Genomic DNA, 22,248 nt, shown 5'->3' with positions numbered 1-22,248 from the left:
GGATCAGGGGTCATGGGGTGCCGGGGATAAAACCCAGGGTGGCCATGTGCAAGGCAAGTGCCCTTTACTGGCTGTACTAGCATTCCAGCCCCTGAGCATATGTCTTTTTCCCTTTCGGCTTTTGGTCCAAACCCGGAGAGATGCTCAGGGCGTACTTCCTCACTCCATACTCAAGAATCACTCCTGGTAGACTTGGGGGACCATATGGGATGCCAGGAATCGAACCTGGGTCAGCCATGTGCAAGGCAAACACCCTACCTGTTGTACTCTCGCTCTGGCCCCTGAGATTGTTTTTAAGAGGGCACTGGGATCCGGCTGGAGGCCCTGCCTGGTTTGTGCTAGACCTGAGTCTCATCCATGGCCGTGCGAGGCTCCCCGAGCACTCCCAGATGTGCTCCCCCAATATAAAAAAAAGAGGCCCAGCAGAGTGGGCTGTGAAGAGCCCAAATGTCACAAAGGAAGGGGACTTGGGTCTGTCTCCCAGATGCAGGGCCACAGCCTCTGGGACCTCTTGCCTCACAGGTCAAAGGTGGAGCAGCCCCAGGACATGGTGACCGGTAACCCTATGGTGGTGAGGCTGGTGGTGAGGTTCTACCGGAACGGGCGTGGACAGAGCGCCCTGCGGGAGATCCTGGGCAAGGTCATCCAGGACGTGCTGGAGGACAAGCTGCTCAGCGTCCACACGGACCCCGTCCACCTCTACAAGACCTGGGTCAACCAGACTGAGGCTCAGACGGGCCAGCGCAGGTGGGCAGCAGCGGTGGCTGGAGGAGCAGGAGGGCGAGAGGGCCTGCTCGGGGGGCTTCACTTTCGGGCCTCACTGGCAGCCAGGATGTGCCTTGAGGCCGAGGTGCTGGAGGGGACACTGGTCTGAGATCTGATGGGTGCAAGGAAAGGTGCTCTCAGCAGGCTCCTCTGGATGTGAACATGACACCAGATGGGGCCTGGGCCTGCAGGCTGGAAGCCCAAATGAAATGTGTTTGGCTGGCGAGTGATAGTCTGTTCTGGCAGTGGGTGGCCCAGATGCCGTGGGGTAGGGGTAGAGGAATCTTCAGACCTACAGATAAAAAGGGACCCAGAATCTGGGCTTCAGGATCTCCTGGTGGCCTGCAGGTTCCCCTGAGGGAATGACGGGCACTACCCCCAGCCCCCCAACTGCCTGCCGGGGGTGGGGGGCCACATGGAGCACCCTCATTCTGGACTTACCCACAGCCTGGCTCAACATCAGACATTTCCTGGCTTTGTGGGCCTCCTTGCTCCCCCATCTCTGGTCTTCTAAATAAAACAATTCACGCAATAAAGGCACCGGCAGCGTTGGCATCCCTGGCTGCGGCCACAGCTGCCCCACACACCCCAAGCTCTCCATCACTCCATGCTTCCCCTACTGCGGGGCTTCCCCTTCCACCCACATCTCTTTGCTCCTTGCTGCATCCTCCCTGTCCCTCTGTGCTGCCCCCTTCCTGCATACATGAGATTGTCAGCAGACGAAGGTTTTGTTGGGTGATGTGTCTCAGGGAAGGCACCCCCACTGGTCTCAGCTGGAGCAGGTACCTAGTCTCTCTCCAGAGGTTGTTTTTGTTTCTTTATAAACTTTTGCAGTACCAGGGATCAAACTCCGGGCTTTACACCCATGAGGGAGCTGCACATGCCACACCCCTGGCCTCACCTTGTGTCTCTCTGTCCACAGCCACCTGCCCTATGATGTCACCCCAGAGCAGGCCTTGAGCCACCCAGAGGTCCAGAGGCGGCTGGACATCTCCCTCCGCAATCTCCTCTCTGTGACCGATAAGTTCCTCGTGGCCATCTTGTCATCCGTGGACCAAATTCCGTACGTGTAACATCCCCGCCCCTGCTGAGGCTCAGGGTCTCAGAGGAACAGGCCACTGGGGACAACAGACTGGCCTGGAGGGAAATGGGGCACTCCAAGGGCTTCCTGGAGGCTAGTGGGACAGGCTGAAAAGCCCTGCTGGAGGTGTGAGCTGGAGGAGGATGTGCTGGTCTGTGTGGACTGTCTGGAGCCGCAGGCTTCACAGGAACAAAGCCCCCTCCGAGAGCACAGGGAAATGTGGCCCCTAGTGCCTGCACTCAGAAATAAATACGGTACTGGGGCTGGAGAGATAGCACAGCTGCTGACTCTAGTTCAGTCCCAGCATCCTATATGGTCCCCCGAGCACTGCCCAGATCCCTGAGTGCAGAGTCAGGAGTTACCCCAGATGTGGCCCAAAAACCAAAAACAGAAAGAAGTGCAGGACCTGAGGTTGCACAGTGGTTAGGGCACTTGCCTAGTACATGAATTCTCTTCCCTGCACCAAGTCTGAGCCCCAAAGTCCCCCAGGAGTGATCCCTGAGCATCACCAGGTGTGGCCCAAAAACCAAAAAGAAGAAGAGTAATACTTCAAACCAGTAAAGCACATTTTTATTTTCTCCTTTCTTAAAATTTAGTCAGTGAGTGTTTTTGGCTTAGGGTGATGGCCCAGAGGATGCTCTGGATGCCAGAGTCCAGTTTATTCCCTGGCACCATCCGCTCCCCCACGCACAGAGTCAGGAGTAGCCTCTGAGCATGCCTGGGTGTGGCTCAGAAACTTAAAGAAAAAGGAAGAACAGCAGAGTGACAGCTCCTGAATCATCTGTCCACGGACAGGCCAGCTTTACTAGTGCTCATGCCACAGGCAGAGGGGTTCCGGATGGGGACCCATGTGGGTCAGACTACTCCCAGAACAGCTGAACAGTTAGGGTTTGCAGTGAAGCATCAGGATGGATTGTCCTCGGACTAAGCAAGAAAAGTTTAAGTGAGCCACAAACACCTGTCTCGGGACCCTAAGTGTCCTCCTAGACGGTGAAAATAGTTTTTAGTCTAATTAAATCTCAGTGTAGGTGGCCTTTCCATGCAGAAATGACCATCATCAGTCCAGCACCCAAGAGTTGGCTCTGGGCCAAGCACAGGCCCACATTCCTGGCACCACGTGGCCGAGTGCCACTGCGTGTGGCCGGAGAACCCAGAGCAAAGGATTGGTCCCACTCTGCAGAGTAGACACGGACCCAGGGAAGGCGTCACCTGAGGAGTGTCCCGGGTTAAGGGTGGGACCAGCTCCCGGCCCCTGGCCCTCATGTGCTCTGTGTGATGCTGAGCCAGGTTGGCCTAGGCCTCCGGGGATCTTCTGGGGTGAGTGTCAGATACCCAAGGTATAGGCCACAGATGCTTCTGGGAGGACAGATGCAGGGAGCTGGGGGTCTCCCAGGAGAGATTCCGGCTGGACCAGAGGCCACATGAAGCCTTGTGGGCAGTGGGCCAGGCTGGTGCTAACACCAAGCTGGGGGTGCTGGGCAGATGACTGACCACAGGGTGACTGAGGGCAGTACCGGGCTGAGCCAGAAAGGAGAGGCAGGCTGGCACCCATCATCTTGTCCCCAGGTACGGCATGCGGTACGTGGCCAAGGTCCTGCAGAGCGCTCTGGCCGAGAAGTTCCCTGACTGCTCTGAGGACGAGATCTATAAGGCGGGTGGCGGCCCCTCCCCAACCCCTTCCACCCTGGGGAGGGCAGAGCTGTCTGGGGGTGCTGGGTGCAGGGGGAGTCCTCGGGACTGGCTGCTAGCTCCGCCCTCTTCATTCACTGCGTGACCTGGGATGAGGTGCCCGTCTGCCCCGGCTCCCGTGGAAAGCTGGGAGGGCTGGGGGGGGCGGCTATGCAGTCACGGAGTAGGAAAGTGGGGCCGGACCTGCTTCTGGAGTGGTCTTCTCCGCCTGCAGGTGGTGGGGAACCTCCTGTACTACCGCTTCCTGAACCCCGCGGTGGTGGCCCCCGACGCCTTCGACATCGTGTCCCTGAGTGCGGGAGGTGCCCTGGCCCCCTCCCAGCGCCACGCCCTGGGCGCCGTGGCCCAGCTCCTGCAGCACGCAGCCGCGGGCAAGGCCTTCTCGGGGGCCAGCCGGCACCTGCGTGTCCTCAATGGCTACCTGGAGGAGACGCACCTCAAGTTCAGGTCCCAGCCCGGTCTCTCTCCCTCCCCGCGCCCCCTGTCCTCTGATCCTCTTCCCTGTCTACAGGGGGAGGAGGCAGAGCAGAGGTAGGGGTGTGGCCCGTGGGTGGGGCTCCCCTTGGACAGGAGGATGAGGGCATGGGTGGAGGCCTGGCGTGGACCTCCAGAGGCAGTGGGCAGCCCCTGCCTCTGCCAGGAGAGAGCCGGGGGGTACAGAGGTGTTTGGGGCGCTGACACACCCCTGTCTCACCCGCCTGGCTCTGGCCGCAGGAGGTTCATTTGCCGAGCCTGTCAGGTGCCCGAGCCCGAGGAGCGCTTCTCCATGGACGAGTACTCGGACATGGTAGCTGTGGCCAAGCCCCTGGTGTACATCACGGTGGGGGAACTCGTCCACACGCACAGGGTGAGAGCCCACGCCTGGGGTCCTGGGCCCGACTGGCCGCTGCAGCAGCCCAGGGGAAGTGCCCAGCCCTGCATATGTGCTTCTCCCTCCACAGCTGCTGCAGGAGCACCAGGACGGGCTCGCCTCCGACCACTGCGACCCCCTGCACGAGCTCCTGGAAGACCTGGGGGAGCCACCTACCGTGGCGGACCTCATCGGTATGGTCTCTCGAGCGCCCCAAATGTGCCTCCCCGTGTCCACACGCTGTCCTGGGGTGGGACGCCAGGCCCCAGCAGATGGGGACAGGGTGGACAGAGATTCGCAGGCCCCTGGTCTACAGAAACAGCCCCTGGGAGTGGGTGCTGGAGACTGGAGGTGGAGAGGGCCAGACACTGGGGGAGGTCGCAAGCCTTGTCCGGTGAAAGCAAGGGGGCGCTCCAGGGGCCCTGGGCCAGGGCAGAGGCTCTTGGCACCCAGGGTCCAAGTGTCAGGAAGCGACACCCCCAGTCTCAGGTGGGAGAGCTTGGTGGCCACACACCCCTTAGTCAGGGGATAGGGGATGCCCTCGGTAGCAGAACGGCTTCCTGCGGAGAGGCGCCTGGAGGGCCATCTTTCCTGGGACTCCACCTGTGCATCTGTGTCCTCTGTGTTGTGTATCTGTGTGTCTGTGCCTCTGTGTGTATCCATCTCTGTGCGTCCTTCTCTATATGTACCTGTGTGTGTGCATGTATCTCTGGGTTTTTTTTGTGGGGGGTTTGTTTTGTGTGTTTGTTTTTGGGTCCCACCCACCCAGCAGTGCTCAGGGGTTACTTCTGGCGTGCCCGGGGGACTGTACGGGGTGTCAGATCAAACCCGGGTCAGCCGTGTGCCAGGCAAATGCCCTACCGCTGTGCTATTGCTTCAGTCCCATATCTGTATGTACCAGGGTCTTTCTCTGTGTGTCTGTGCATGTGTCTGCATGTATGTGGCTGTGTGCGTGCATCTGCATGTGTCCATCTCTGTCCTCTGTGTGTCTCTCAGTATCTGTCTCCGTGTGTGAGTCTCCACACCTGCCTGCCTCTTGTCCCCTCCCTGCCTCAGGGGACAACATACCTGAAGACGGGAACGTGGACCTAAACCGGCTAGAAGTGTCGCTGAGACTCACCAGCAAGTTTGAGGGACTGGGGGTGGACGCCGAGGAGTCCAATGTCCAGGGCCTGCTGCTGAGGTGGGTGAGGTGCTTGCTGCTGCCCTGGGCCTCCCCTCAGGTTCTTCCCACACCCCCCACTACCCAAGCTCCCTCCTGCCCCTCCCTGCAGCTCCCGGATGCAGGGGCTGGTTGGCTCCTCAGCAGTGCACTTGGTGGGCTTGCTCTACCATACGCTCTCCTTTGTCGGGGGCTCAGGGGCCAGTCCTGGCTAGCCAGGCCAACGGCTCAGTGCTTGTGCCGGAGGAGTCGGCGCTGCTCAGGCCCTGTGCTGCCGGGGGCCCACCCTCTGCTCTGGTTTGGTTTGGGGGCCATGCCCTGCAGCTGCTCATCCTGGCAGGGAGTGAGGCTGGGCTCCTGCAGGCAAACCTGAGCACGGCCTTTGATCTTTTATGTGAGGCTTGGACTGTCCCCAGCTGGGGCCCATGCCTGGTCAGGGTTCCAACTTGGGGTCTCGCCTATGCGGGGTATGTTTTCCCCCCACTTGAGTTTTCTTGCTGGCCCTCCAAATGTTTTGTTTCTGTTTTTGTTTTGTTTTGTTTTGTGTGCCACATCCGCAGTGATCATAGCTTATTCTTGGCTCTATACCCAGGGATCACTCCTGGTGAGGCTCGGGGGGCCCTGTGTGGTGCTGGGGATTGAACCGGGGTGGGCTGCATACAAGCCAAGTGCCTTATTCCCTGCAGTGTCTCCAGTCTGCAGATGTTTTTGTGTACATCCTCATTAAATCTCCTTAAAACTCGAAGAGAGACACTCGTATTCCTGTTTTCCTGTGGAGGAAGGAAATGGGTTGAGTGATCAGCCGGCCATGGGCTCAGGCTGCGGTGCCTAGAGCTTACTGAGGGGCCATGGAACTCCACAGACTGGGCAGGGCCCCCATGGGGAGGAGCCATGAGGCCCCCCGTGTCCCCACTCGTCCCTCCCCACTGCCAGCTGGCGACTGAGACTGAGCGGGGGCAAGGGAGGATGCATGGATTGCTCTGGAGAAGGGGCAGAAGGTCCGGGAAGCCTGGGAGGCGGAGGACAGGGGTCAGCTCTGAGTCTAGGCTTGGACATTCCGTGACCTGGTCTGTGCTCCAGGTTTCCCTCCCGTTCCCAGCTCTTCTCCTCACCTTCCCTCTCCCTCCTCCCTCCTCCCCTCCCCTCTTTCCATTGCTCCCCCACCCCAAGCACCCCAGCAGCTGTGGCGAGGGTACTCACAGGACCCCTCCCCAGGCCCTCCTGACCCCTGTGCTCCTCTGCAGCACCAAGCAGATGCTGGTCGACATCTTGCAGTTCCATCCCGGGGACTCCATCCCGGAGCTCCTGTCCCTCCCGACTTCTAGTCAGCAGGTGAGTGGCCAGGTCGGCGCAAGGACAGGGACAGTCCTCTCCTCCCCTCCCCCATGCCGCTGCTACCAGGCCACAGTGCTGGGCCTCTGCCGCCCTCCTGCTCCACGGAACCCCATGGGCCCTGCTGCAGAGGAGAGCCCAGGATGGCGACTAGAAGGGCCCTGTGAGAGGAAGAGCAGGGGCCTTCCTGGGGGAGGGGTCTCATCACACAGCTATGGCATGCCCCTGGCTGTGTCTCCCCCAAGGCGGCTCCCGGGAGTGTTCAGGAGGACCCCGAGGCGAGGCTCTGGGAGCATTCCTCCAGACCCCCAGGTGCCCCTCTCCCCTTTCCTCTGGCCTATCTTGAGGGCAAGCGGGAGGGTTCTGGTTGATCCCTCGAGCCTCTCTCCCCACAGGAAGCGGCCCACCAGTGGTTGATGTGCCGACAGCAGGCCTGTGAGGCCCGGACCCCCGCGCCCCTGCGCCGGCACCACTCCCTATCGGCTCAGGCCCTCCTGCCGCTGGCGGAGAAGCAGCGCCGTGTCCTGCGCAATCTGCGCCAGCTCGAGGTCCTGGGGCTGGTCAGTGCCTGCGATGGCTACCAGGGCCTGGTGGACGAACTGGCCAAGGTGACTACTGCCGGCTGTGGAGCTGTGCACTGTGTGTGTCTGTGTGTGTCCATATGTGTGCCTGTGTCTGTATGCACGTGTGTATGCCTGTGCTTGAGCCTCTGTGTGTGTGTATGAGCCTGTGTCTGTGTGCGCCTGTGTCTATCATATGTGTGCCTGTCTGTGTGTGTGCGTGTGTGTGTGTGCCTGAGTGTACATGTGTGTGTATCTGTGTAGGTGCCATGTCTATCTGTGTGTATCTTCATACATGCATGTGTAGAGTATTAGCACCTTGAGGGCAGGCATCTGGTTAGTCAGGAATTAATCAGAGACTAATCAAGAACTAATTGGGACTGACCAAGGACTGATCAGGAACTAGCTGGGGCTGACCAAGGACTAACCAGGGACTAACCGAGACTGACCAGAGAATAACGCACTCCCTGGGCCACCCCAGGACATCCGCCATCAACGGCGGCACCGACAGCGGCGCAGGGCAGAGCTGGTGAAGCTTCAGGCCACGGTCCAGGGCCTGGACGCCAAGGCTGCCTTCTATGAGGAGCAGGGCGACTACTACGCCCAGTATACCCGGGCCTGCCTGGATCACCTGGTCACCAGCTCCAGGTAAGACACAGCCCGCGGGGCCAGTACAGCCTCCCGAGAGCTCCCGGCTGCCCATATAGCCCCTGCCGGAGAGCCTGTGGGGGGGGCGCAGAGGGTTCAGGCACCCGTCTCCATCAGGGGTACCGGCAAAGGGAAGAAACAACCAGCGCTCCACTACACAGCCGCCCAGCTTCTGGACAAGGGGGTGCTGGTGGAGATCGAGGACCTTCCCCTGTCACAGTACGTGGCTCTGCGGGCACAGTCGGCCCTCCTGGGGTGGGTAGCGTGGGGGCAGAGGGCATCTTTGTGGGCAGGACAGGGCCAGGCTGAGCCCAGGGACAGCGCCAGCTCCCTGTGGAGAGAAGAGCTGCTTCCCGGGTGCTGAGCCCGGGGCGTACCCCCAGTGGAATGCCGGCAGGACCAGGAGTCTGGGGCCCCCTTCATACCCACTTTCCGGCAGCTTCAAAAATGTCATCTTTGACATCACCCCCGGAGACGAGGCGGGCAAGTTTGAGGTCAACGCCAAGTTCCTGGGTGTGGACATGGAGCGGTTTCAGCTTCATTACCAGGTGAGGACCGCTCATTGCCCAGGCCTCTCCTCCCTGTGCCTGGGGTGGCATCGGCCGGGGAAGAGTGCGGGGTCTGCACCCCACCACCCTAGTCTGGTCTGGGGTGTCTCTCTGGGCCTTGGCCTGGCTCCAAGCCGAGGGCCTCTGTTGGAAGCTGTGTTTGGGGTGCAGTGAGGAGGACCCCCAGCTTCGGCTCTGTGGCTGAGGAGCTCGTCACTGCCCTGAGCGGCAGGCTTCAGGGCCACTCAAGTGTTCTGGCTCTGCCATCCCTGGACCTGGCAAGTGCTCACGCCTCGCCTCTGCCCTAGGATCTGCTCCAGCTCCAGTACGAGGGCGTGGCTGTCATGAAGCTCTTCAACAAGGCCAAGGTCAACGTCAACCTTCTCATCTTCCTCCTCAACAAGAAGTTCCTGCGCAAGTGACGGCTGCTGGATCCTGCTCGCGCCCCTCGCTTGCTCCTGGCTGGATGCGCGTCCCCGCACGGACGCCCAGAACCCCGCCTGGCAGGGCTGCTCACGGTCTGCTCCAGCCACGGGCCGGACAGTCTCAGGCTGAAGGAGCCTCTGTGCCTCGTCCGTCCCCGGACCCCAGGGTAGGCCTGGAAAAGCTGTTGTCGGTTGGTGTCTGCCCTCCTGGGGCCACCCAGATGCTCCCCACACACCCTCACAGCCCTGCAGCTGGATCTCCCCCCCGCAGACCCCCCACCCTCGACCCACCGTATCAGCATATGCGGAGACCCAGGAGGCTGGGGTGCTGGTTCCCCCCCCTTTACCTTTCACCCATCCTTTTCTCGTGCTCTGCTGTATATATTCATCTCTGGGGTATTTATTCTCTCTCCCTCCCTTATACTCAGGATCACTGTGCATTCCTAACCAGGGCTGGATCCTTCCCTCTCTGAGCTTGCCCCACACCCGCACTCATGCCCGTCCCCTGTCGGGGTCCCTGGCTGGAGGCCATGGTGTCCCGCTCCTGTGTATGCTGTCCGCCGCTGCCATCTCCCTTTGTCCTCTCCCCTGGACTCATGCCTGAGCGGTGACTCTTGTAGCAGTTTTGGTGGGGGGCGGAGGGGGGAGGTGAGCGGTCTATGGTCAAAAGAATGGAAGGGCAGCTGGGCAGCTGGACAGGTCTGATTGTCCCGCAGTCTCGTCTCTGTTCGTTTCTCTTGTCCCCTCATCCATTCCGTTCCCTGCCCCGTGGGCCTTGTGATTTCATTTTAATAAAAGCAACTGTCGCCTCATGTCTTCCGTTTCCTCCACCTGGGGTGGGGTCTTCCCTGAGGGAGCTGGGGAGTCTCTCCTGCGGCCGCCGCAGCCTGGTGCCCACTCAGCACTGGGTGGATGAGGTGTGAACATGTCCAGGTGCAACAGGAGGGAGGAAGCTTTGGTTTCGGTTCTTTTTTTTTTTTTTTTAACCGGGGGTGGGAAGTGCTGGGGCCACTCCGGGCTCTGTGCTCGGGGATTACTCCATGCTCTGTGCTCAGGGCTCACTCCTGGAACTGTTCAGTGCTGGGTCAGCTTGTGTAAGTACTGTGACCCTGGCCCTGTTTTCTGTTCTCAGCCCCCCCCCCCAACACACACACACATTCACACACACACTGACTGCAGGCAGAGCGGCTGGGGCCAGGCCTGCCTCAGTTGCTTTGCCCACATTTCCAGCAGGTTCTTTTCCAAAGCCTTGAAAGTGCCACACTCTGATCAAAATCCCCTTTCCAGGGGCCAGAGACAGCCCCGCCCCAGGGCTCCCCCCCCCCAAAATAACCAAATCTCCTTTCTATAGAAAGGGCCCCCAACACCGCTTTTAGGAGCAGGTGGGTATCTGTAAGGAGGGGACAGTGACAACCCAAAGCCCCAGGTTTGCCCCTCACAGCCCATCTTCCTGCTGTCCATGTCATCTGTCACTCGGCTGTCCTGTTGTCACACATTCTTCCACACGCCCTCCCCCTTAGCACATCCTAGCGGAGCCTTCAGATGCCACCTCACTCAGGTGACAGTGACACAGAGCAGCAGGCCAGTGTCACCAGTATCCCAGTGCTTGTCCACCAGCCCCAGCCCAGTTCCCGAGGTGCTGCCCAGGGTGGGGACTGCCTGCACCTGTACCTTCCCGCTACACTAGCTCCCTGGCCCCGGGGAGATTTGAACCCCGAGGGCTGTGGGGAAGGGAAGCGGGGCCAGTAAGAACCGAGTCAGCTGCAGGGCCCTGGCAAGTGTCTCCAGTTTCACTAGGCCAGAGAGCTAATGCAGTGGGTAGGGCCTTGCACTCGGCCACACCCAGTTCAGTCCCTTCCCTGGCATCCGGAGCACTGCCAGGAGTGCTCCCTGAACACTGAAGGGTGTGTCCCCAAAACAAGAGAAAAAAAAATAAATCACAAGGGGGAAAGGAAGAATATGGGTTACAGACTGAAAAGGAGGCCTACTTGTAAAGTGCCAGCCTTCCATGCATGGGACCTGGGTTCCATCCCTCCCAGGCACTGAAAAGGAAAAAGAATATGATTGCCAAATGCACAGAGTACTCTGGTCCTGAGACAGAAGAGGATGTTGGTGGAAAACTGGTGATAGGAATGAAGGCTGGACTTCAGCTAATTGGGGTGTATTCATGTTTATGTATGGGGTTTTTTTTGTTTGTTTTTTGTTTTTTGTTTTTTTTTGCTGGGAGGGTTTATTCTTGGCAGGGCTTAGACTAGGATTGACAACGTGCAAGGCAAGAGCATTAACCCATGTATATGTACTATCTCTCTGGCCCCTACCCCCTTTGGGGTTTGGGCCATATCTGATAGTGTTCAGGGGCTACTCTGGCCTGTGTCCAGGGGCTACTTCTAGCAATGCTTGCGGGGCCATGTGGGGCCAGGAACTGAACCTGGATCTCCTGCTTGCTAAGCCATTGGGCTATCTCTCCAGCCGTTTCTTCATTTTGACACATGTACCATGATAATAGAGCTGAGGTGAGGCCTGGTCCTCAGTACTCCCAAGCTGGGAGTGATCCTTTAGCATCACTGGGTGTGGTCTCAAAATTTAAAAAAGGAAAAATGTCAAACAAAATGACTCAAGGTGAAAGGACTTGAGGTGAGGCATATAGAGGAACGCTCTGTACTGACTGTAACTTTATGGGTAAAATTAAAACCATTCCAAAATTAAAAATTTGTTTAAAACCATATTGCATCCATTTATAGTACCACTAAGAGGGTGTGGTAGCCTTTCCACAACCTTACCAGCTGCCAGTGTTTTAAAAAATTCAGCTCTTGAGCCCAAGAAATAGTGCAGCAGGTTGGGCGCTTGCCTTGCACATGGCCAAACTGGGTTTGATCCTAGCATCCCATATGGTCCCCCTGAGCACTGCAAGGGAGTAATTCCCGAGTGAAGAGCTAGTAGTAACCCCTGAGCATCACCAGCTGGCCCCAGAACAAAAACTCAAAAAGTCAACTCTTCAGACCAGAGAGATAGTACAATGGGTAGGGTGTTTGCCTTGCATGCAGCCAACCTGGGTTTGATCCCTGGCACCCCATGGAATCCCCTGAGTCCCACGGGGAAAGATCTCTGAACACAGAGCCGGGGCTAAGCCATGAGCACCATAGGGTGTGATCCAAATTAAAAATATATATATTCGGGAACAGAACAATAGCACATGTGGGGGGGGGGTGGATTTGCCGTGCACACCGCCAACCTGGGTTCAATCCCTGGCATCCCATATGGTTCCCCAAGCAGCACCAGGAGTAATTGCTGAGCATCGCCAGGTATGACCCAAAAAGCATATATATATATATGTATACATATATATATATATATATATTCAACTCTGGAACATCTAATTGTTAAGTGCACTGTGTATGCCAGGGCTCTCCTAGGCACTAGGTAGCACTGTCATCACGTTGTTCATCGATTTGCTTAAGTGGGCACCAGTAATGTCTCCATTGTGCACGGCAAAGCCGGGCAAGCTCCCCTGATGTATTCAATATGCCGAAAACAGTAACAAGTCTCACAATGGAGGCACTAGGTATGTCATTAAAGTGGTATGTCATTAAAGATGGAAATCAAGCCCACCCAGGGCTGAGCCAGTTGCAAGAGGACAGATGCAGTCATGGAAAAGGAGACAGTGCAGGGGCGATGCACCTTCCTGTCACGTGGTGGATCCTGCACTGGCCCTGGGCACCACATGGGTCCCTTCTGGCAGTGACCCCTGAGCACAGAGCTGGGAGTGACCCCTAGTAATGGTGTGTATGCCCCCCTCCCCCAAACAAAGAACAGATGAAGGGTAACAGGTGTGAAGGGGTGGGCCACTATTTAAAACAGGGTCATCAGGGCAAGGATATGGTACAGGATTTAAGGCACTTGCCTTGCACACCAATAGGGTGCAACTCCTGATACAACATAGGTTCCCCTGACCCCTACTGGGATGATTCCTAGACACAGAGCCAAAAGTAAGCCCTGAGAACCACCAGGGATGGCCACAAAATAACACAACCACACTATTGATCATACTATTGTTTGTTTTGGGCTGGAGCGATAGCACAGCAGGTAGGGCAATTGCCTTGCATGCAGCAAACCTGGGTTCGTTCAGTTCCTCCGCTCCTCTCGGAGAGCCCAGCACAGCAAGCTACGGAGAGTATCTCGCCCACACGGCAGAGCCTGGCAAGCTACCCATGATGTATTCGATATGCCAAAAGCAGTAACAACAGGGGGCTGGAGAGATAGCACAGCAGGTAGGGTGCTTGCCTCACACACGGCCAGCCCGGGTTCGATTCCCAGCATCCCATATGGTTCCCCAAGCACCGCCAGGAGTAACTCCTGAATGCAGAGTCAGGAGTAACCCCTGTGCATCACCAGGTGTGACCCAAAAAGCAAAAAAAACAAAAAGTAACAAGTCTTACAATGGAGATGTTACTGGAACAACGGAGGACAGTGCTACAGTGCTATTGTTTGTTTTAGGGCCACACCTAGAGGTGCTCAGAGCTTACTCCTGGTTCTACACTCAAAGATCACTCCTGGTGGGGCTCAGGGGCCCAAATGGGGTGATGCTGGGGATTGAACCAGGGTCAAGGCAAGTGCCTTAACCCCTGTCCTCTCTCCTTAGGGTTTTTTTTTCCCTGTCTGGAGGCCACATACAGCAAGGGGAGGCAACAAACGCACCATGCAGTGGCAGCATGCACCCCAAGTTCCCACGGCTCTGTGTGTGCTCAGTCCTTTCGTGCCCTGGCAAGAAACTGGTGTGGTGGGAGAACTTTCTTTTGACTTGGGAGGTACAAGGCAGGGACCAACAGAGCCGAATGCATCCCCAGCCCTTGTGGACTGCAGTGCCCCGCCCCCTAGCGACTGCTTCCGCAGAGCCCACGCCGAGTCCGGGCTTTCTGGTCCTGCTGTGGTATTGCATTCCAGGTGGCCCAGCAACAGATGGGGAAGCTGCCGCAGCTCAGTCCCTGAGTCCCCGAGCGACGATCAGGAGCCGCGCTCCCTGCTAACCTGTGTGTGACATGTGTCGTGAGCTGAGTCACTAGCAGAGAGCTCCCTGGAGAGGCAGCCGCTGTCTGGCACAGAGATTCCTGGATAAAAATTATTGAGGGGGGATGGGTGGGGGTGGGGGCTTGTCACTGTATCTCAGCTTAGCCCGTCTGGCTCATATATGGGCTTGGCTTTCCACTGTGTTAACTGAGTCAAATTCACTGACAAAGGCAAGTGCTTTGTGCTTAAAACTAATCGTTGTTTAGTCTCTTTCCTTTCTTCCCTCCCTCCTTCCTCCCTTCCCTCTTTCCTTCCTTTTTTTTTTTTTTGGTTTGTTTCTTGGGCCACGCCTGGTGATGCTCAGGGGTTCCTCCTGGCTCTGCACTCAGGAATTACTCCTGGAGGTACTCAGGGGACCATATGGGATGCCAGAGATTGAACCCAGGTTGGCAGTGTGCAAGGCAAACACCCCACCTGCTGTACTATTGCTCCAGCCCCACTTGCGTGATTGCTTTCTTCTCTTTCCCTCCCTCCCTCCCTTCTCCCTCCTTCCTTCCTTCCTTCCTTCCTCCCTTCCTCTCTTCCTCCTTCCCTCCTTCCTTCCTTCCTTTCTTTTTCTTTCCCTCCCTCCTGCCCCCTTGTCCTTTTTTCCTTCTGGGTGTGAGGACTGTCCCGTCCATCGGCCTCAGGGCTTACTCCAGCAAGGATGCGGGGGTGACAGTGCTTGCCTTGCACGCCCAAGGTTTGCTGACCCAACGTTCAATCCCCAGGCGTAGCTTTGAGCACTGCCAGGTGTGGCCCAGTCCCTTTTTTTAATATGGGGCCCAGAGTAATAATACAGGGGGTGCTTGCTTTATACACACAGTCCTGGGTTCAATCCCTGGCACCCAAGCTCACCAGGAATGATCTCTGAGCACAGAGCCAGAACTAAACTGAGCATTGCCAGGTATGGCCCCCAAACAAACAAAAACTTTGGCGGGGTGGGGGAGATGGCTCAAAGGCACACGCTTTGCTTGAAGGGGGCCTGAGCACTCAGCTAGGAGTAGCCCTGGAGCACCTCCAAATGCAAAAATATGATGAGTCTATTTGGTCCTGAGGGACCTCCATTCTGGCTGTGAGGAACCCCAGATCCACGTGGAGAAATCAAGCGCAGAGCTCCTATCAGACTTTCAGCCGAAGCCCTGGTTGGGTGCAGGAGCTGTCAGGCGGCTGTGCAGGACGTGGCCACTGCCCATGGCACAGAGACAACCACCTTGCTGAGCTCAGACAAGCCCAGAGCCTCCACCACCACAGGGACTGTCATAACGATGATGTTTTCAGTCACTAGGTTTTAACCTGGGTGACAGGTTTGTCACATAGCAGTAGATAATTGGGAGAGTGAAGCTGAACATTTTCATTATTTCTATCTAATATATTGAAGTCTTCTTACACCCAGATGCCATCTTCTTGACAAGTCTGTCTTTTCTCTCTCCAGATGAAAGTGCTAAACAACGGAGGCTTTGCAGGGAGCTGGGAGAGATTCAAAGCTGGGTCAGGTGGTGGGCCCGGCTCAGTGGCATCCGTTGCCTGGGGGATGCTCTGGATTCAATCCTGCACCACCTCTACCCCACCTCACCCCCGTAACAATAAAATAAGGAAATAAATATTTGCAGTGCTAAGGGAACGAGGTAGGACCCTTGCCATGCAAGGCAGCATCTCCCCTGTCCTAGTGATAGGAGAAAAAATTGGAAGACCACACCCAAACATGCTTGGGGCTTCCTCCTGTGTTTGAACTCTGGGACCACTCCTGGTGGGGATCAGGGGACCCTAGCAGGTATCAGGGATTGAGCCCTAATCAGCTACATGCAAGGAGGCATCTTGCTCACTGTACTATCTCTCTGGCTCCTAAATTAAAAAAAAAAAAAGTTGAGGCTGGAGAGATAGCACAGTGGGTAGGGCATTTGCCTTGCACGCGACTGACCCAGGTTCAATTCCCAGCATCCCATATGGTCCCCCGAGCACCGCCAGGAGTAACTCCTGAGTGCAGAGCCAGGAGTAACCCCTGTGCATCGCCAGGTGTGACCCAAAAAGCAAAAAAAAAAATTAAGGCTGATTCAGGGTGCCAGAGAGATAGTACAGTGTTAAGGCTGATTCAGGGTGCCAGAGAGATAGTACAGTGTTGGAGCACTTGCCTTACATGTAACCAAGCGAGTTTGATCCCCAGCACCCCATAGAGTCCCCTGAACACTGCCAGGAGTGATCCTTGAACACAGAGCCAGGAACAGGCCCTGTGCATTACCAGGTTTGACCCCAGAACAAAAAAAAGTGCTGATTAGGAGTTGATGATAGAGCTCAATGAGCTGGGCACAGGCTTTACATGTAGGAGACCTGGGGCCATACCTCCATCCCTGGAACCAGACAATCTCTTAAGTACCACTTGGAGTGACCCTCAAGCACAGAGCTGGGAGTAGCACCACATGTAGCCCCTAAATCAAAAATAATAAAATTTAGGATCTGGAGCGATAGTACAGCGGGTAGGGCATTTGCCTTGCACGTGACCAACCCGAGTTCAATTCCCAGCTTCCCATATGGTTCCCTGAGAACCACCAGGAGTAATTCCTGAGTGCAGAGCCAGGAGTAACACCTGAGCATCACTGGATGTGACCTAAAAAGAAAAAATGATAAATAAAATAAAATTTAAGGAGCTGACTGGGAGCCAGAGAGTACAGGCACTTGCCTGGGTTTGATCACCACATGTGATCCCCCAAGTGACTGCCAGGAGTGATCTCTGAGCACCGTCAAATGTGCTCCCCCCCAAAAAAAATACTGGCTCAGGTGGTTGGGGAGATGTCTCTAAGAGCTAGTATGCATGCTTTTCATGCAGGAGACTCAGTATTAATCCACACTATTTTATGGTCCCCTGAATACCACTGAATGGGAACCCTCCAAAAAAATCTCACTCAACTCTATTAATAAGATCTTGTGAGTAGAATTGTTCAACGAACACATATGGTCCAGAGTGATAGCACAGTGGGTAGGGCACTTGCCTTGCATGCGGCCAACCGAGTTCGATCCCCAGTCTCCCATGTAGCACCACCAGGACTAACCCCTGACACAGCCAGGTGTGGTCCCACCTCCAAAAAAGGGAAAACATAGTATTGTAGGCACTCCATAAATATTTGAGAAATGTACAAGCAATACCCCCGTGGGGAAATGGGAATGTGTCAGAGGTATAAACCTTCAGTTATAAGATGAAATTTTGGGGATATAAGGCACAGTAGGCTGGCTACAGTTAAGGATACTGTTACCTGTTACATACTTGAAAGTTGCTAAGAGAGTAATTCACCCTCATACACAAAGATAATTATGTGCAGTGATGGAGGTATTAACTAAACCCTTGGTTAACCATTTTGCAACAGATACATGTAACCACTCATCAGTGGAGCACCTTGAACATCTAGAGTCTCTCTCCATGAAACTAGAAAAAATGAATGCAGTCCACATTTCTGCATCTCATTTAAATATATGCTAATCAATCTAGTTAAAGGCTGCCATGAATATCAGATGCATTTTGTCACATTCCCCAGAAATACCAAGGCATTCAATTTTTGTATTGCCAAAGGTTGACAGAAGGGGGCTGGGGGGATAGCACAGCGGATAGGGCATTTGCCTTGCACGCGGCTGACCCGGGTTCGATTCCTAGCATCCCATATGGTCCCCTAAGCACTGCCAGGAGTAATTCCTGAGTGCAGAGCCAGGAGTAACCCCTATGCCTCACCAAATGTGACCCAAAAAGAAAAAAAAAGGTTGACAGAAAAGTTTTGCTTGTTTTTTTCCCTTTCTTTCTCGTCTTCCTTTTCTTCTCAGGAAACAGGCTATACCATCTCAGTGGGAAAGCACCCTGAGTCGTCAATGGAAAGTTGAGGATGAACAGACTTGCACTCTCTTTTGTGCAGAGATCAGCTTGCCGGAGCTTCTCCCTGGCCTTCCTGCTGAAGGACTGAACATACTGTCGCAGAATGTATTTTCCCAAAACGGCTGCATTTACCCTCCCACGTGCTCTCCCAAAATCCTTGCCTTTGTGCCTCAAGTGGGAGCACCGCCCTGCTCTCCGCCTGTGGGCGGACCCTTGGGCAGCCTCACAAACAGACAAGAAGTTTGTGCCCCTGAAAGTCCCGAGTCTAGGCTGGACACGGGGGCAGGTTGGATAGCACAGCGGGTAGGGCTCTGGCCTTGCATGTGGCCAACCTGTGTTTGATCCCCAGCACCCCATAGCCTGAGCAGCGCCAGGACTGATCCCTGAGTGCAGAGCCAGGAGTAAGTCCTGAACACCACTGGATGTGACTCCTCCCCAAAAAAAGAAAAAAAAAGAGAAGACACAATGGCGACTTTCTTTATGCTAAGCTCAATTCACAGACTTCTGGAGTCGTAAGCACTGCCATTCCAGAGAGACCAGAACAAACCCCAGAGAGATGAGAGCATCTCTAGAGTCCAGCGTGCCCAGCACAGGGCCACCACAGAAATGCAGCCTCACACCCTGGCAGAGTGTACCAGCCTGAGAGCCTGAATCCAGCCAAGCCTGAAAGGGCCTTTGGTGAGAATGGAATGAGAATTGATGTTCAGAGGGCTATGTCAGAGGGTGGTGACCAATGCAGGCTGTTTGATCACGTGAACCGTAGCTGTGGGATGCTTTAAGGCTTGCTGGACGGGTCGGGGACCACAAATCCAACCAGGCCTCCACAGGCAAAGCTTGGGTCCCACTCCCAAGTCATGCCCCTGAAGCCAAGAATGGAGTTGGTTGAAAATCGAAATCAAAATTCTCTCTCTCTCTCTCTCTCTCTCTCTCTCTCTCTCTCTCTCTCTCTCTCTCTCTCTTCTCTCTCCCCTCTCTTTGGGGGGAAGTGTTTGGATCATGCCCAGTGATGCTCAGATGACCAGGCCAGGTACCATGTGAAGGGCAAGCACCTTACCTGCTGTATTCTCTCCAGTCCATATTTCCCCTTCTTTCTCTTATTTTTCTATTTTTTTTGGGGGGGTGATGGCACTACACCTGGGGGGTGCTCAGGATTTACTCCCTGCTCTGCACTCAGAATCATTCTCAGCAGGGCCTGGAGACCCTATGTGTTGCTAGGGATCAAACCAGCTCATTTGCATGCAAGGCAAGTGTCTTACCCGCTGTGCTCTGTCTTCCCTCCTCTTATGGATTAGTGCTTCCTATTTCCACTACCACTCTTCAAGCACCTCTTCTCTTCCCCAAGTCAAGCAGACAATGCCCTAAAGCCCTGTGCACCTGCCTTTGATGAAGTTCAATAGTGGGGTCGGGAAGGCACTGAGCAGATGAACTCAGGCCCACCTCACCATGCCTGTGCTTCAGTTCGCTCCCTCCACTTAGAAACTCTGTTGTCTGATTTCAGTACATGTATTTATTTATTTGTTTTTGGTCTGTGGGGCCCACCTGGTGTTACTCAGGGATCACTCCTGGCAGGGCTCGGGGGACCTAGTGCTATGCCAGGGATTAAACTTGGGTCTACTATGTGTAAGGCAAGTGATTTCCCCACTGTGTTATCCTTCCAGCCCTGCATTATTCCATTTTAAATGTCTAAAGAGGGAAATGAGAAGGAAACAGATGTGGGAATTGGGGTTCTTTATTACTGAGTCCATTACTACTTCACCTGCTCTAGCCAAGGACTCTTTGGGGACCCTTTCCTGATTATCTTGCTTAACATACTTCTTCCCCTCTGGAGAGACAGAGAGAGAGAGAGGATAGAGGGGGAGAGAGGGAGGGATGGAGAAAGATGGAAAGAGGGAAAGGGAGAGAGGAGTTAGAGGGAAAGAGATGGAGAAAGAGGAAGGGGAGAGGGGAGAGAGAGAGGAATCGAGAGGGAGAGACAGTGAGGGGGGAAGAAGGGGGGAGGGGGGGGAGAGAGGAGGAGGGGCGCTGGCACTGTGCTGAGAGGTCAGCCCTCTTAAAAGCACCCTTGATAAGAAGCACACCGTCCCCTCTTTCTTCAGAGAGTACAAGAGACGGCTTTGCCAGCACCTCACAAATATTATTTGCTCTACCTCCTGTAATTTGGCTGTGTGTCACCATTACAATCTATTGAGGGAGGGTGGATGGATGTTCAGTAATCAGGGGAGAATGTCTGGCATATACATGGGTCCCACTTTTCTGTTTGTTTGCTTTTGGGGCCATACCCAGTGGTGCTCAGGACTTACTCCTGGCTCTGCACTCAGGGATCACTCCTGGCAGGCTCAGGGGACCATATGGGATTCCGGGGATTAAACCTGGGTCAGCCCGTGCAAGGCAAACACCCACTGTGCTGTCTCTCTGGCCCCAGGGTCCCAGTTCTGATCCTCCACCCCAGCATTGCCTGGGGTCTCCTTGGTGAACCCAGAACATTGCCAGACCACCACTGAACCATCGAACTTGGGAGTAGCTAGGAGTAATCCCCAGTTCCTTGAGCACTACTCGGGAGGCTTTCGCCAAACCTGAGTGGGGTGAGTGGTGATTCAGTGACTATCATGAGGCTGAGGCTGGTCTCAGATTCCGTCCTTTGCCCCAAACCTGATCCCAGAGGCTCTGCTTAGCGGCCCTCACCACAAGCCTCAACTACTGCGCTGCAGATAGTTGTAACACCGAAATGGAAGAACTGGGCCCTTACCCCCGCACCCCATGGGGACCACAAAAAATTTGGGAGCAAAAAAAGCCAAGTGTGGGGGCTGGAGCGATAGTACAGTAGGTGGGGAATTTGCCTTGCACGTGGCCGACCTGGGTTCGATTCCCAGCATCCCATATGGTCCCCTGAGCACCACCAGGAGTAATTTTTGAGTGCAAAGCCAGGAGTAACCCCTGTGCATCTCCGGGTGTGACCCAAAGAGCTAGAAAAAAAAAAGCCAGGTGTGTGTGCAAACCCCAGTCATTACAATATCCTCAGAAGGAAGAAAAGGAGGCAAATCACCCAAGGAACCAAGGCTCTCAGGCCAGTAACTCACTAAAGACTGCAGAGGGACAGTAGTGTGGGAGAGAGTGCAAAGGGCAGGATCTAGGATTACATGCCAGGACCCAAGCTCAACCCACCCCCCCCCAGGTCGGCTAGGCCCGAGCAGCACCATGTACATCACAGCGTTCAAGCATGCAATGTTTGGCTGAGTAGCATAAAGAGTGGCCCCCAACAAATGTTTTTTTTAAAAGTTTGGGTCCTGAATCATGGCACAGAATAATGAGTGCCGGCCTTAGCAGGAATATGGTCACAAGTTCAAATCCCCAGTGCCCCATATGTACTGAGAGCAGTGCTGGTCACTGAGTTGTCGGGGTCTGACGGCTCTGTTTTATCCTACTGCGCTGCAACAGGGAGTGTGTGAGCACCAGTGAAAGGGCGCACCATGTCTGGGAAATGCCTGGGGCCCTGACAGTCATGTCCACAAGCACCACTCCCACCCTGGGTGAGCGCCAGTGACCTGCCCCCTCATAAATAGAGCGCCCCCTAGTGGCACGCGTGAACACCGCAACTTTGGGTGAGCACAGCAGTGACCTGTGTGCCCTCTTAAAGAGAGCGCCCCCTTGTGGCGGGTGTAAATACCGCAAAGAGAGGGTTGGTGAAAAGACTTGAATGAGCTCAGCAGTCTGAGTGCCACACTCTGAGAGTCCCTCACCAGCACGCTCAGGAAAGTAATAAGGAAGGGGGAGGGAATAGAAATAGATAAATAAAATAAAACTAAGAAACAGGGCCAGAGGAATAGTATAGTGGGTAAGATACTTGCCTTGCAGGTGCCAATTAGCTGAGGGTTTGATCTCCAGAACCCCTATGATCCCTAAGTGCAGAGCCAGGTGTAAGCCCTGAGCACTGCTGGGTATGGCCCAAAAAACAAATGAGAAAAAAAAAGAACTGCGTGGCGGTGAACCTGACATGTGCCTTACCCAGGAATGTCCTAACGTCCTGGTTAGCCATGCTGGGTCCCATAGGACTGCTCATCTGAACCTTCTATTCTGGATTGAGTCTTGTCAAAACACACTGCCTGGAGCCTGGGGCCCTCCAGGCTTCCTGTGACCACACAGGCCAGCTCTCCTCTGGGCAGGGGTGAAACCATTTTCTCCTTGGCTCCTTGCAGGCACGCCTGGCCTGGTGGGATCCCGCAGCCCCTTCTTGCTGTCTGAATACCAGCGGGCTCCTAACCCTCTCTGAGCTTCCCTTTCATCGTCTGGAA

The 22,248-nt window shown here is 55.4% G+C and overlaps 1 protein-coding gene across 1 annotated transcript in view; it reads left to right on the top strand.

Annotated features, from left to right (window-relative positions):
* The window catches only part of IQGAP3 (IQ motif containing GTPase activating protein 3), a 33,540-nt gene extending 24,420 nt beyond the window's left edge, over window positions 1-9,120 (top strand). Inside the window, exons 25-37 of the mRNA XM_056123573.1 lie at window positions 523-747; window positions 1,688-1,828; window positions 3,413-3,497; window positions 3,750-3,982; window positions 4,250-4,382; window positions 4,477-4,579; window positions 5,442-5,568; window positions 6,792-6,879; window positions 7,275-7,487; window positions 7,921-8,087; window positions 8,205-8,306; window positions 8,527-8,635; window positions 8,944-9,120. Of these exons, the coding sequence (XP_055979548.1) occupies window positions 523-747; window positions 1,688-1,828; window positions 3,413-3,497; window positions 3,750-3,982; window positions 4,250-4,382; window positions 4,477-4,579; window positions 5,442-5,568; window positions 6,792-6,879; window positions 7,275-7,487; window positions 7,921-8,087; window positions 8,205-8,306; window positions 8,527-8,635; window positions 8,944-9,057 (1,840 nt within the window). The 3' untranslated portion in view covers window positions 9,058-9,120. The remainder of the gene's footprint in view (window positions 1-522; window positions 748-1,687; window positions 1,829-3,412; window positions 3,498-3,749; window positions 3,983-4,249; window positions 4,383-4,476; window positions 4,580-5,441; window positions 5,569-6,791; window positions 6,880-7,274; window positions 7,488-7,920; window positions 8,088-8,204; window positions 8,307-8,526; window positions 8,636-8,943) is intronic.
* Window positions 9,121-22,248: the final 13,128 nt, after the last annotated feature.

Source organism: Sorex fumeus, unplaced genomic scaffold (genome assembly GCF_029834395.1).
Source record: "Sorex fumeus unplaced genomic scaffold, SorFum_2.1 ptg000047l, whole genome shotgun sequence".
Taxonomy (NCBI): domain Eukaryota; kingdom Metazoa; phylum Chordata; class Mammalia; order Eulipotyphla; family Soricidae; genus Sorex; species Sorex fumeus.
The sequence above is the reverse complement of the archived record's forward strand: the minus strand, read 5'-3'. Positions and strand labels throughout refer to the sequence as shown.